Source organism: Xiphophorus couchianus, chromosome 21, assembly GCF_001444195.1.
Source record: "Xiphophorus couchianus chromosome 21, X_couchianus-1.0, whole genome shotgun sequence".
NCBI lineage: Eukaryota > Metazoa > Chordata > Actinopteri > Cyprinodontiformes > Poeciliidae > Xiphophorus > Xiphophorus couchianus.
The window spans coordinates 22639845-22652995 of NC_040248.1; the positions used below are offsets into that span (position 1 = coordinate 22639845).

Consider the following 13151-nt stretch of genomic DNA (forward strand, 5'->3'; position numbering starts at 1 on the left):
GGATCCTTACTGAAAGGAAAAACATGAAAACTCCTTTAGATTCCATTTAAAATAGGAGGTTATGATATTTATCATCAGACTCTAATTATTCAGTTAAATCTGTTGCCTTTTGCTAAACTCAGCTGATTTGGTATCCAACCTGAATGTTCCTTCCTGCTTGTGGTAGATCCATGTGGAAGGGGGTTACTGTTGTTTTAAGGCTCTCTCGCCAAGTTTGCTTCCAAGAGGGGGTTGACTCCAGATGTTGTTCACATCTACAGCTTTACTCCATCCAAGTATTTGAATCGCTCTTGGTGTGACCCCCACCCCTATTCTGAAGGCATGTTGCCATGGGTGACCATGCCAAAGGTCAAAGTCCCAGGCAACTCAGAGCTCAGGATCATGAGGGTAACTCAAACCCCTCCACCACGTTAAGGTGGCGATTCTACGGAGGGGAGGAAACCAGCAGATTGCATCAAAGCTTCACTTTAATGCAATCCCCCGTCCTGAGCAAGCACGGGGCGACAGTGGAGAGAAAAGCCCTTTTTACCAGGACAAAGCTCTGGCAGAACCAGGCTCAGGACGGGCAGCCATCTGCCTCGACTGGCTGGGGTTGGAGAGGACAGGAAAGAGAGACAAACATGAACACTGGGTAGGAAGATCTGCAATCTGAAAAATAAAAAAACATTGAGAGGATGTAGTCATGATGTTAGCTGATGTACTAACATCCAGCTAACATCCAGTTGGATCTCAGCTGGATGTCAGCTGACACAAGAGTCATCAAGGAAATAACAACAATGGGAACAACAATGACATAAAGCAGAAAAAATATTTCTATTAACTACATCATTACACTTATCTACTTACACATACATACAAATACATCAAAAAACTTACATGCACATATAAAACCAATCACATCCAAATATATTGAAACATACATAAAAATGTTATTGTGCCTACATTAATGTTGGTGGTATGAATGCATGTTTTTTGTTTGTGCATGTGCACAGAAGAGAGGATTCAAGACTTAACTCAACCTATCACAGATACTTTTTGGACTATGGAAGTGAACTACAGTACCTAGGAAACCTGCAAACGGACAGACAAGGCATGCAGGCTTTGACCCCTGACCTGTGTCGCTACAAGGAGCTAACTATCTTTCAGCCATTTTATTAGCATAAGACAATTGGACCAGAGGTGAGTGAACATCAACAACAACCCCCCCCACCACTTCCACATGATTGATGTTGACCCCTCCTCCACCCCCACATGACCTACCTCACCTACCATTCAAGCAGCAACACTGGAAGCAGTTTCAACCCAGTATGGAACTTTGATAAAAGATAGCACAATTAAAAACATGTAACAAGTTGAGTGTTGCAATCCTTCCAACATGGCCAATATGATGTGGACGTCCGCCAGGTTAATACACCACCATGAACAAACCATTCATCCATTCTCTGTTCCGGCCCAATCCAGTTTAATATCAAAGAGCTGTGCAATGGGTGCAAAATGGGGACATCCGTGACAATCAAGGCAGCATAGAGACCAATCCCAGAAAAACATACTTACACTAGCATGATGTACAAGTTTCATGTAACCGAATATGGATGGGTTTTTTTTAGATTAGAGGGAAAAAAACCGGTGCACCCGGAGAAAACCACAGAAATTACAAGCTATTGTAGAATGGATGATTTCTAGAATTGAGGAGGAAGCCAAAGTAAATACAAAGTAAACGTCCCAATGAAAATTATAGATGTAGTTTCAACAAGAGCACTCAGAGAAAAGCAAAAGTCACAAATTAACCGTATGAATATTGTTTCCACAAGAAGAAGACAGGCTGCTGGAGACTGGGACCAGACCCCCTCTCAAACCTGCAAGGAAGGAAGGAAGAAGCGATCGAAGGAAGGAATGAGAGAAGAAAGGATGGAAGGAAGGATTGTTTAGCTTTAACATATCACCCACCCCCAACATCAAAAAGGTTATAATTTGAAAGTGAAGCATTCAGTAGATGTATGTATGTGTCCATAAACATATGTGCGTGTGCGTGTGTGTGTGTGTAAGCTACGAAAACCACGGGTGGCCCAGCAGCTGTTCCAGTGTGGGACGATCCACAGGATCAACCATTAGACACTTTGTCAGAACATCCTGGCAGTCTGGAGGGTCAGAGGTCAAACAGCAACAATGAACTGAGGCAGAGGAACAAAACAGAACGACACAGAACAGATTTTCTTTTGGTGCTGTGAGCTATGCTGATAAGTTTGTCTCACTCTTGGAGAGCCTTTTGCTGATCTTAAGCTTGTTTTTCAGGAAGCTGTGGCTGTTGAACCGCATCATGTGGACCACCTCGAAAAGCACCACACCCAGCTGCCACACTGTTGTGGGTTCAGCACAGTAGTTGTTGTGCATGAACCAGTCCAGTGGGAGGTGTTCAGGAGTCCCTTGAAGGAGTGTAAGAATAAGACAATCAGTAAGACGAAACAGCATTAATAAATGAGAAAGGACCGGGTTCTATGGTCCAATCGTACCACACAGTAGTTCATGTTTTCTTCTGTCATCAAAGCAGCTTAAACCAAAGTCTATCAGATAGACTTGTAGGCCTTCTGCGGTGGTCTCAATCAGGGTATTTTCCACCTTAATGTCCCTGTGGAAGATGTTTGCATTCTGAAGGTAGAGCGCTGCTTCTACTAGCTGTTTCAGTATGATCTAAAGGAAAAACATCACATGGTCAAGAATAGCAGAGATACAGGTATAAGATACAATGCCTTGTCTTCAGAATCTGTTGAGTCTGTTTTTTCTTCACATTTTGTCTCATTACAACTACAAAATTCAGTGTACAGTACATGGTTCTCTGGGAGACAACATTGTCTTCATTAACAGCTGCAAGTCTTCCTGTGTATGCATAATAGCAACTCAAAGCTTTGCTTACTCTTCTTTGGCATCTGATGTATCAAACATTGCTCTTTGAAATGTTCAAAGAGCAAAGAGTTGAAATATTTTATAGCCCAACCCTCTAAGGTACACCAAAATTCCATCCAGCAGCTTACCTTGGCCTCCTTCTCATTTAGACAGCCTCCACACTCTTTAAGATAGACCAGAAGGTCCTCAGCAAACATGGGCCGCTCCATCACTAAAATCAGCTCCTGATCCAGATCGTACCAGTCCAGCAGGGACACCATGGCCAACTGCGGCATTGTTGCAGTCCTCAGCTTCAACATGATTACAGTCTCCATGGCCAGCTCTCTGCCGTTCTCATCCTGAAACATCCCAGCAAACATGAGAACCCCACCATCAGAATCAGAGTGGCTTTACTGGCTAAAACTGGACATAAACAAATGATCTGACTTTGATGTTCAAGTGTTCAAAGCAAACTTTAAGAGAAATATAAATCATGTACATGTATTTGTAGCCAACATTTTAGATAGATAGTTAAACACACAGATGGTTTGATGTGACAGAGAAAAACTGCTTATATGGTATGGCTTGTAAGGTGTTCATTGTGTTCATCGGAGAAAAAAAAACTCTCTGCTGTCTGGTTATTGCAAAAAGTGTTCTGTAGCACCAACCAAGGTGAAAGTTTACTCCAAACACTTTGTGTCCAGAATGTGTGGGATCTACGGAGATGTTAACTGCCCTTTGCATCTGTAATCCACTAAGAAGAAGAAAAACTGCTATATGTTGTTGCTTACTTACCTTATGTTTGATGACCACGTTGTCTTTCGGGATGTGTTTGATAGCCACCTATAAGAGCAACAAGACTTTAGTTAGCATGTTAAAGAGGCAATATTCTTAAAGAGATATTTAGTACTTTCTAATGTTAGATTCTGTAAAGCTATCAGCAGTAGTTTTCTAAACAACATATTAAAACACTGAAGTTAAAGTTGGTTGAGGTTGTTGTCTATGTCAATCCACCTCAGCTGTGACTAAATTGTATCAGCTGACTCTGAGATTACCTGGATGCTAACTACAAGACTCAGAAACAGTTCAGAACCTACAAACTTTGATGCCTTTGGTGTCACTATAAATAACAAAATCTAACAAAAATAACTCATCAGTCCACAAGAGTGGACTAATCAGGCAGATTGATAAAGATGGTCAACCATCTTTTTTTGGCAGAGAAAATAATGAACATAATAACAATCTATCGTGAAACTGTACATGGTTAATGTCCATAAAAATAAAATTGTATCCCACACATGTGAAAATTTTCAGTTTGAGTCATTTCTATTGGCTAAAATCAGCTAAAAAAGACAGTCAGTCTGACTAGCTGTTAGCCTTCCACCGCTTTGAGGACCTTATGTCTTCTCTACAAATGTTGACCCTTACTGACTTAAATAAAAATATGAAGCAAGTGAACCTATGAATGTGTGTTTGCGTGTCTGTGTCTACCACTTACAGGCAATTTACCCTCGACCCGATATCCAGCAAACACAGATCCAAAACCTCCATCTCCAAGCTGATGAAGCTCGACATACTTTTCCTGGAATTCGCCTAAAGTTTCACACAGCATCAGAATAAAACTCTATTCACTAATGGTACTTCAGATATCATTATTACCAACCTTACTTCTGTCTCGTGAATGCGTCTGTTACCAATCTATCACTACTTAACTCTGACCTCTTTGGGAATCCATTCTTTCTTCCTCCATCTTCATCTTCTTCCTCTTCAGTGGTTTCTCAAAGTCCTCTGCCGGTACTGGACTGGAGCTGGATTCTAACAATGAGGGTAACCCAAAGAAATAACGTTAGCCTTTTAACATTTAGGTACCAAAAGAGAACAATGTCCAGATTGAAACATAAGGCTCAGGCTTTTTTTTACACATTTGTTCCATTTTCAGCTGGTGTGGTTCACTTCCACACTGCACTGAGTCAAACTAACTTTGAGCAACCTGTCCATTCCTCACCTGTGGTGGCGCTGCACCAAGAACCACTGAAAGAAACGTCACTGAACACAACTTTTTTCTTCACAAAATATAAACAAAACTGGAGTTGAGTCAGATTTCTCTGACTCTGAGATTTCTCGTGGTCATCGGTAAATGTCCACAAGCCATTTCTCCTGCCAGCACTAGACTCGTCAGTATTTATTGGTTGAATGCACTGCTTCCTGCTTTTGGAGTGGTCTCTGGTCTGCTTGGTGTTCATATAGTACATTCAAACCACACCAAAGTTCACTTCAACCAAACCAAGGTTTGTAGGTGGACCAAAGTTTGATTACGCATTCACACCTCCCCAAATGAACCGGACTTTGTACGCAATCGAACTGGAATTGGATTGAAGCAGACTGAACAGGGCTGGTGTGGACATGCCCTTAAACAGGCTCAGAAAGTTATCCTTACCTGCTGAACCTCTTGGCATGTTAAGATCACTAACTTCAATATATCTAATTAGATTTTTCTTCTGATGCACAATACAAAGAAGGACATAAACTTAAAATCAATTTTGGTGTGTGTATTCATGTACAGCTGCATATCACATAAAATCACAATAAAAAAAATCAAAGTTTTTTATTCTAATGTAAAACGTGTTTAATGGGTGTGAATGCATTTACAAAATACTGTAGTTTATTCTTTGCGATATTTTTACTCTCTTTAACTGTAACATGCTGAAGTTAACTGTTATCTTTAGTCAGAGGCTTCTTTAAATATGCTGTGATACGGGCTGCTACCGTAAATCTTTCCTACCAACAGCCATCGCATTAATTAACTTGTGTTAATTCATGTTGAATTAACATGAGTTACAACATTTAATTTCACTTTGGGATCAATAGAGTAATTTTGAATTTGTGTGAATCCTAATAATCATGCAGAGGATCTGGTGTGAACTAAAAATAGCTTCATCATAGCCAACCTGAGCTGATGTCCCAGGAGAGTGGAGGCTCTTTGGTAAGGACTCGCTGCAGGAGACCCTTCTTCTTCTTCTTGGCTGGTGGTGAAAATTCCTCTGCCTCCTTTGTGGCGTTACTCCTCAGTCTCATCATGGTTCTGATTGGGACCTGGCATCTTGTGGAGGCTCCAGCCATCTGAGAGACCATGATCCGTCTTCTGGGGGTCTCATCTGCAGCCTTTTTCCTTTTCCTTGGTCTGCTGTCCTCAGCAGACTTTGTGTTTGGTGACATCACGCTGCTGTTGCGCTCTAAAGTGAGAGAGATCTCAGGAAAATAATGTGCTTTTCTTTTTTTGTAATTATTCAAAAATTTAGTATTTATATCACCTCACATAAATTCTATGTGAGGTATTTATGTGATCAGAGGGATCAGGGATCAGGACACAAACTGTTTATTACACAAACTGTTGAATAAGTTAAACATTCAAACTGTTGAATGTTTAACTTATTTTCACCAAGACGCATGCTTCTGGGTGAAACTATCACAGACTCACACATCCCAATGTTCCCAACAGTAAACACGTCAGTAGCAGAAATAATTTATGATAAAAACTCTAAATATTTTAAGTACATAATAATGTGGATGTAAGTAATGTGGATTTAATAAAAACTATTAAACTGAAACATGAACCATTTGTTGTTCATTTTAACTGAAACTCATGAACTCAGTTACCTCGTCGTCTCCTGAGGGCCGGCATTTTTCCTTTCCTTTTATGTTCTTTGACCATTTTTTTTTCTATTGTAGACTTCAGTGTCGATCTCCACCTACAAGTGTTGGCAGTTTTATCTCTCGTAGTCTCACTCTATTAGAGATTCCAGACAGACTGAACTCAAATTGATTGTTAGGTTCTGACACCAACCAGTGTGACATCAAAAATAACATTCCAAATTTTGGTCATAAATGTTAGAATGGAGGTGATGTTGCCTAGCAGCCCTCTGAATTTAAAACATAAAATAAATAAGTAATAAAAAAATATCCCCAAAATCAAATATTCAGTGCCAGATTTTGAGTAATGAATCCCAAATGTTGGAGCCACACAGAGATCTTATTTATCTTTTATTTGCTGCAAAAACTAAAAAGAGCTTAACAACTGTTTTTGACTTTATTTAAAACTAAATAAATCACAATTGTTTTGCTCATTTTGAATTATGATTCTAAGTTTTTTCATAACCTTTTTAAAATTAGATTTAGGAAGAATGTAATATCTGGCTATATCAAAGCATTACACAGCATTGTATTTGATTTTCAAAATACTATTTCACTCCTTCTTCTGTTGTGATTTTTGTTTTTTTTATGCCTGTAGCTCAATGATTTTTTTTATTTCATATTTTATCAGAACTGTTCAGTGTGTGGCAGTCTGAACAGCAGGTTGACCAGGGAGGCACATATGAAGGATTTAATGATTGGAATCTGTCAATGAAGGATTTCCACCACAGATAAGCGTCTCTTAGTTTTTTTATGTGTCCTGTTGCGGCATTTTAGACATGCTATATGAAGAAGCTAGCTAACTCCTTGTGTCAAGCCATATTTACTCATATTCGCTCTATCAAAAAGGGGATTCTAAAGCCTGATTTATACTTGATGCACCACGTGGAAGCTCACGGTCAAATTCCGTAATTTCAGCAACAACAGTGCTCAATCCCGTATGCCCCCCCAAAGCAAATTTTCCTCACTGCATGCCTATGGAATTTTGTAATTATGTGGACAGTTCCATGTGGAAAAACATGGCAGACGAGCTTGTTTTAGTGGAGGTTCCCAAAGACAGTCGACTTTATGATTCCGCCGGTAACGACTGCCATGCTCACAGGTATCACAATGTTGCTGACAACTGTATTTTTTACTACTAAACATGTAGTTTAGTAGTGTAGTGCTCTTGCCATTGTTGCCTCGTACTGCCCCCTAGAGTCTAGCAGAATGTGGGCCACAATTCGGACAATCCGCACAGAATAGAAATGCTGCAAACATTTATTCTGTAAATCTACTGTGCGCGTGGAATGTACTTGCATCAAGTGTAAAATAACCTTAACCTTCTTAGGCATAACTCTTGTCTAAGAAAGACAGAATCTCTCATCAAAGGCATGAAAACTTGATAGACGGTAAGGAGAGGAATCTTCCTACATGAACTATTTAGTAAAATTATAATTAATTGAATAGGTTTGTAGATATTGTAAGAAAAGCTACAATATTTTATGGTCCAGGTTGATTGATCTCAAGATTCTCCTTAGATGTGTGTGTACATGATCCAGTCTGTCTCTGTGTTGCCCTGTGATGGATTGGCGACCTCTCCAGGTGACCCCACTTCCCACCCATAGACCCGTAGGCACCAGCACCCCTCCTCACCTCACTAGGGATAAGCATGTAAGATAAGTGGTGCCCAAAGTTGGTCCTGGAGGGCCGGCATCCTGCATGTATTAGTTCTCTCCCTGGTGGTGGTAACAATCTTTTTCAGTTTCATCTGTTGTCAGTGTTCTTCTTAGGCCTTCTAATGAGCGTTAAACAAGGGAGAGAAATTAAACATGCAGGATGCCAGCCCTCCAGGATCCACTTTGGACACCACTGGTGTATGATAATGAATGGAACATTAGTAATTTCAGCCACTTTTCTAATTTATCATTCAGGAAGTTATGGCCAGCTATGTTGTATGTAGCACTGAAACCCAGTAAAACCAAAACAAAAATGTTTTGATGTCTCGTAATCAAGACCTTTTGAACGTTTAACCCAGATGCAGGCATTAGGAAAGTCAAGTTCACTTATAAAGTCCAGGGATACATACAAGATAGCAGCTACACACAGACCGGTGTGTGTAGCTGACTAACAAATCTGTTCAGGTATACTATACAAATTTTCACCATTAGAATTTAATGTCTAATTCTGCTGAGCTATAGGGCCGCCATACACAAGTATGTGCAGGACTATTTAAAAATGTACAACTGCCTTTTTCTTTCCTCAGGGGTTGGACTAGAAGTGCTTTCATATGACATCTCTGGCTTTCACACATCACACAGATAAAGGCTTTCTGCTTTGATCACATGGGATTTCTGAAGGGAGAGTCTGGGGTCCTGTGGGGCCTGTTGGAGGGGCATCTTTTTTTTTCTTCCCAATGCTTTGCTTTGGCCCCCGTTTTATAAAATAATCAGTTGAATACAATCCAAGATCCAGTTTACATCCAGTATATTGGAACATTTTCAGAGGACCGTTTGTTTATGAAGCTAACAAGAAAGGCTTGTAAAAGACAACAACCCATTACACACTAATAGTGCTTACTGACAAGCAACAAGTGTGACAGACAAGAAATATAAGATCCTAAAATAACTTCAAATTTTGCATTTAATTGATGATCGCATACATCTTAGCTTATGTGTCAGTGCTCTAGGATTTCTTCCTATTTCATAAAGACATGACTTTCTGATGCTGTTCATCTTCTGCTTGTTGGGCTTTAGACTCATCGTTTGGTCTCGAACTTCTCATACATCTAAGAATACTGAAATAAGTTGAAAAACAACAACTCACTATTTGATTGTAGTTCTAATTTAGAAATTAAGACTATTGTGCAGTATTAAGACTACTGTATGTCAATCATTTTTCTTGAAGTTTTGTTAGAAAAAGAAAACTGTTAGCATGCCTGACCACCATGCTAGTTGTTAGCCTAGCTAACAATAATAATGCTAGCCTATCCAAGGTAATAGACAGCAGAAGCAGAAGACAAACCAATGGGTGACCAGCCGAAACATGCTAGCTGTTAGCCTAGCCAGTGCTAACAAGGGAGGAGTACTCTCCTTATATTCCAATGATTAGTTGCTAGTTAGTGTCGATAATCAAATATGTAGCTGACTTTATTGTTGGGTGTGTAATAAACATAATTTTGTCACCATTACTGCACTATGAAAAATACACAGATAATCTGTGGACATCCTTCAGAAAGCCTTCAGAACAAACTGTCAATAGAAGATAAATTAAGATTGATTTATATATTTTGCACAGAACTCTTGGTCCAAATCAGCATCAGCAGAATTCATTTACTGTGGGTACTGTAATAAGTAAGTACTGCAGTTATATAAGTTCTGTACTTTATAAGCTTACATAAACTTTGCAAACATGCCTTTAACCTTCAGACTGAATACAACAGAAACCGTTATATAACTCTGCAACACGATGCACTTGCAGAGGAAAGGCGCTTCTCCGGTCTACACAAAGGGACATATCTCAAGAAAGGACATCATAAGAAACAGAAGTGGACCTTTAATAGTTGAATGGTTTGTGCTGCTGTTTCAAAGCTACGAAAGTTTTCTGTTTGGTTCCGATCCCTCTCTGAACTGGTTTTCTTCAGACTGATTTTATCTGAACTTTATGGAAGTGCACCATTTAATACTTCATAGCCAATGTCTGAACTTTCATTCCCTAAAAGATGATCCTACCAATATAGACGAGTACATTTTTTGAAAGATAGTTTTTGGCAATTCATTGACAATTACCAGACAGGAAATGGACAGTAAAGGAAGGGGGGAAGACATGCAGCAATGGTCTCAAACCCAGGAATAAAACCCCAGGCGGCCGCATTAAGAAGTCAATGTTAAAAAACAAAATTTATTACAAAGTAAAGTCAACCTGATTAGAGGTTTTAAGAATAGAATAGAATAGAATAGAATAAAATAGAATAGAATAGAGGTACTTTATTCATCCCAGCAGGGAAATTACTTCACAGTTACAGCATAGAGACAAGACAAGACAAGAGACACGACACAATAACAACGTCCGGGTGTTGAGTCTGGAGTTTGGCTGCGGTAGAGCTGATGACGTCACAGGCCACCGCTGCATCAGCCGATGGGGGAATGTAAACAGCGATCAAAATGGTGGACGTAAACTCCCTCGGCAAATGATACGGCCGCATTCCCACAGCCAGAAGTTCAATGTCCGGGCTACAAATCTGTTCCTTCACGTTAACATGACCGGGATTACACCACCTCTCACTCACATAAAGTGCAATCCCGCCGCCCTTCTTCTTCCGACTCTTGGAGAGGAAAATCCAGGGACCTCCACGCTGCAGTCCGGAATAAGCAAGTGCAGCCAGGTTTCCGTGAAGCAGAAGATACTGCACTCCATGTACTCCTTCTGGGTCCTACACGCTGGTTTGTGCTGTCTCCTCTTCTCCCTCCGTTTAACTCCAGACCTGCAGCCCCGGCGTCCCCTCCGCAAAGTAACTTAATTGTGCTGTCTTTATTATTTTTAAGTTTAGCATGTATATTGTAATATTTCTATTTTCCCCTGTAGATTTAATTGACCCTTTTATGGAAAAAAAACTGCCAAGATTTCCAATCCAACATGTTCTGTGACACATGTAATGGGGGTCTTTAAAGGTATAGAACCTCATTCTGTTTATAGGTAGCATTTCCTTTCTAAAGGCTTCTTAAAGATTTTCAGGTTTAATTTGAAAGACCTAACTGAAATCAAATTGTACTAAGGAACAACTTTCTCAGTGAAGGAGTCTACATGAAAATGTTTGAGCTACGTCTGTCGAAGAGGCAGACTGTGAAAGTGCATGGCTGCTTCCAGGAGGCGCATTTTCTTCCAACAGGAACTTGACTTGAGAAGCGTTTTTGCTGGCAGTGCAGAATCGTTTCTTCCAAAACACCCAGATAAAAAGAAAAAAAAACACAGTGAAGGATTTCTTTTTTCTTTTCGTCCTCCAAAACATAATGAGTCACCCTCTGCATTGTTGCACCCACAACAAACAAACACTGAGGAAGGTATAATGATGTATATGCTTGCCAAACCAAACAGAAGGACTGTCACGAATCGAGAACATGATTCCTTTTACAAGCGCCTCTTTTTGTTTTTATGAAGCCCTCATCTCTGCAATCCCACTGAACAGATTTATTTTATGCAACTCTAGTACTTTATTGAAAAAAAATTATGCGATAAAATGAAATAGCACTTATAGAACAGGATCGGTCTCATAACCCCTAATAGAAAAGGCTTTATGCTTGTGTGCATGACAAATCCAGTAGAAAAGACAAAAGAAAACATCTTCCAATGGACTCCATGTTTTCCAGGAACTGAAGAAAGTGAAGAGTTCATGATTTCTGGTTCATTGTCAGGAGGTGAGCTATGCAGCGCTGAAACATCCTCTTATCATGCTCCCTGTGGTGAATCTAAAACATTGGGTAAATATATTTGAACATACATAAATATTTTTGCTTATTCTGACGTCCAGCAGTTACTGCACACATACTAAGAGATGTGTTCTCCAAAGGCATCCTTGAGGTTTAATAGCTAAGTAAAGCAAAGATAATACAATGTAGAAGTCCAATGAATAACTTTTAAATGAATTTTTATTTCTCTGTAGTCTATAGTCAGGATATGTGTGACTGCTTGCTGCTTTTTACAGCAAAATTAACAAAATAAAACAAAAACAATGGACCACTTGTGTCCTTCATCCAAACCTAATTCACCAGGAAGGAAAAAAAGCAAACAATTTCATTTAATCTAGAACATTATTCGGCTGCAGTCGGTTGGAGCAGCACAAAATGCTCCAGGAGTTATATCCAGGTGAGGAGGCATGTAGAGAAACAGCTGGAAATTGGTTTAATATGCTGAGATAGCCCCGGACATTATTGGAACTGAAAGTCTCATTTGCTGGACTTATTACGTTGTGGAAGCTGTTTGTTGCCAGTTAACATAACATTCTCACAGAGTGGCTATCGTTTTTTTAACGAAGCACTGAATTGCGGAATCCAGTGCAAACACTGGAACTTTTTCTCCTGCTTAATCTGAAGTCAATCCCAGCAGTCACCAGTAGGGGGTCCAAAGAGATGTTGTGATTTTAAGTAGCCACAGTATTTCTGGCCAGAATGAAATGTGTCTCTTTACAAGTTAATGGCAGCAACTCTGTCTGGTGAAGTAAGAACATGCCACTGCTCTGGGTGCTGAATATTGAAACACCCTGTATTTGAGACTCTTATTTTGAATTACAAAAGGAAGTATGACAACAGGCCAATAAAGACGTGTCAGCCTGTTGATCTACGCTTTGCTTCTTTCACAGGTCTGGGCTCTCGGTTGTTCAGAAAATATTTCTTCCTGTGGAAGCATGAAGTTTGTTGAAGTTTTACATTTTAGAAACTTTTCTTAGAAAGATTAAGAAATGCAACACATGAATCAATTTGTTCAAGTGACAAGTCATTAAAACACACGCCACGCCATCATTCTCCAGCTACATTCTGTCTTCATCTTCATTGTTTGCACCAGTGGCAACATACGGTTGTTGATCATGTGACCCGTGATGTGAAAAA

General features: G+C 39.7%; 1 protein-coding gene across 1 annotated transcript; it reads right to left on the reverse strand.

Annotated features, from left to right (window-relative positions):
• Positions 1-1703: 1703 nt before the first annotated feature.
• LOC114136400 (serine/threonine-protein kinase pim-1-like) lies at positions 1704-6665 on the reverse strand. Its single transcript, XM_028004267.1, has 10 exons — positions 6538-6665; positions 5822-6113; positions 5352-5382; positions 4600-4666; positions 4379-4473; positions 3676-3723; positions 3030-3239; positions 2511-2688; positions 2253-2423; positions 1704-2138 (listed from the first exon to the last, which is right to left on the reverse strand). The coding sequence occupies exons 1-10, from the start codon at positions 6590-6592 to the stop codon at positions 2047-2049; spliced, it is 1239 nt and encodes a 412-aa protein (XP_027860068.1). The 5' UTR covers positions 6593-6665; the 3' UTR covers positions 1704-2046.
• Between the last annotated feature and the right edge of the window lie 6486 nt (positions 6666-13151).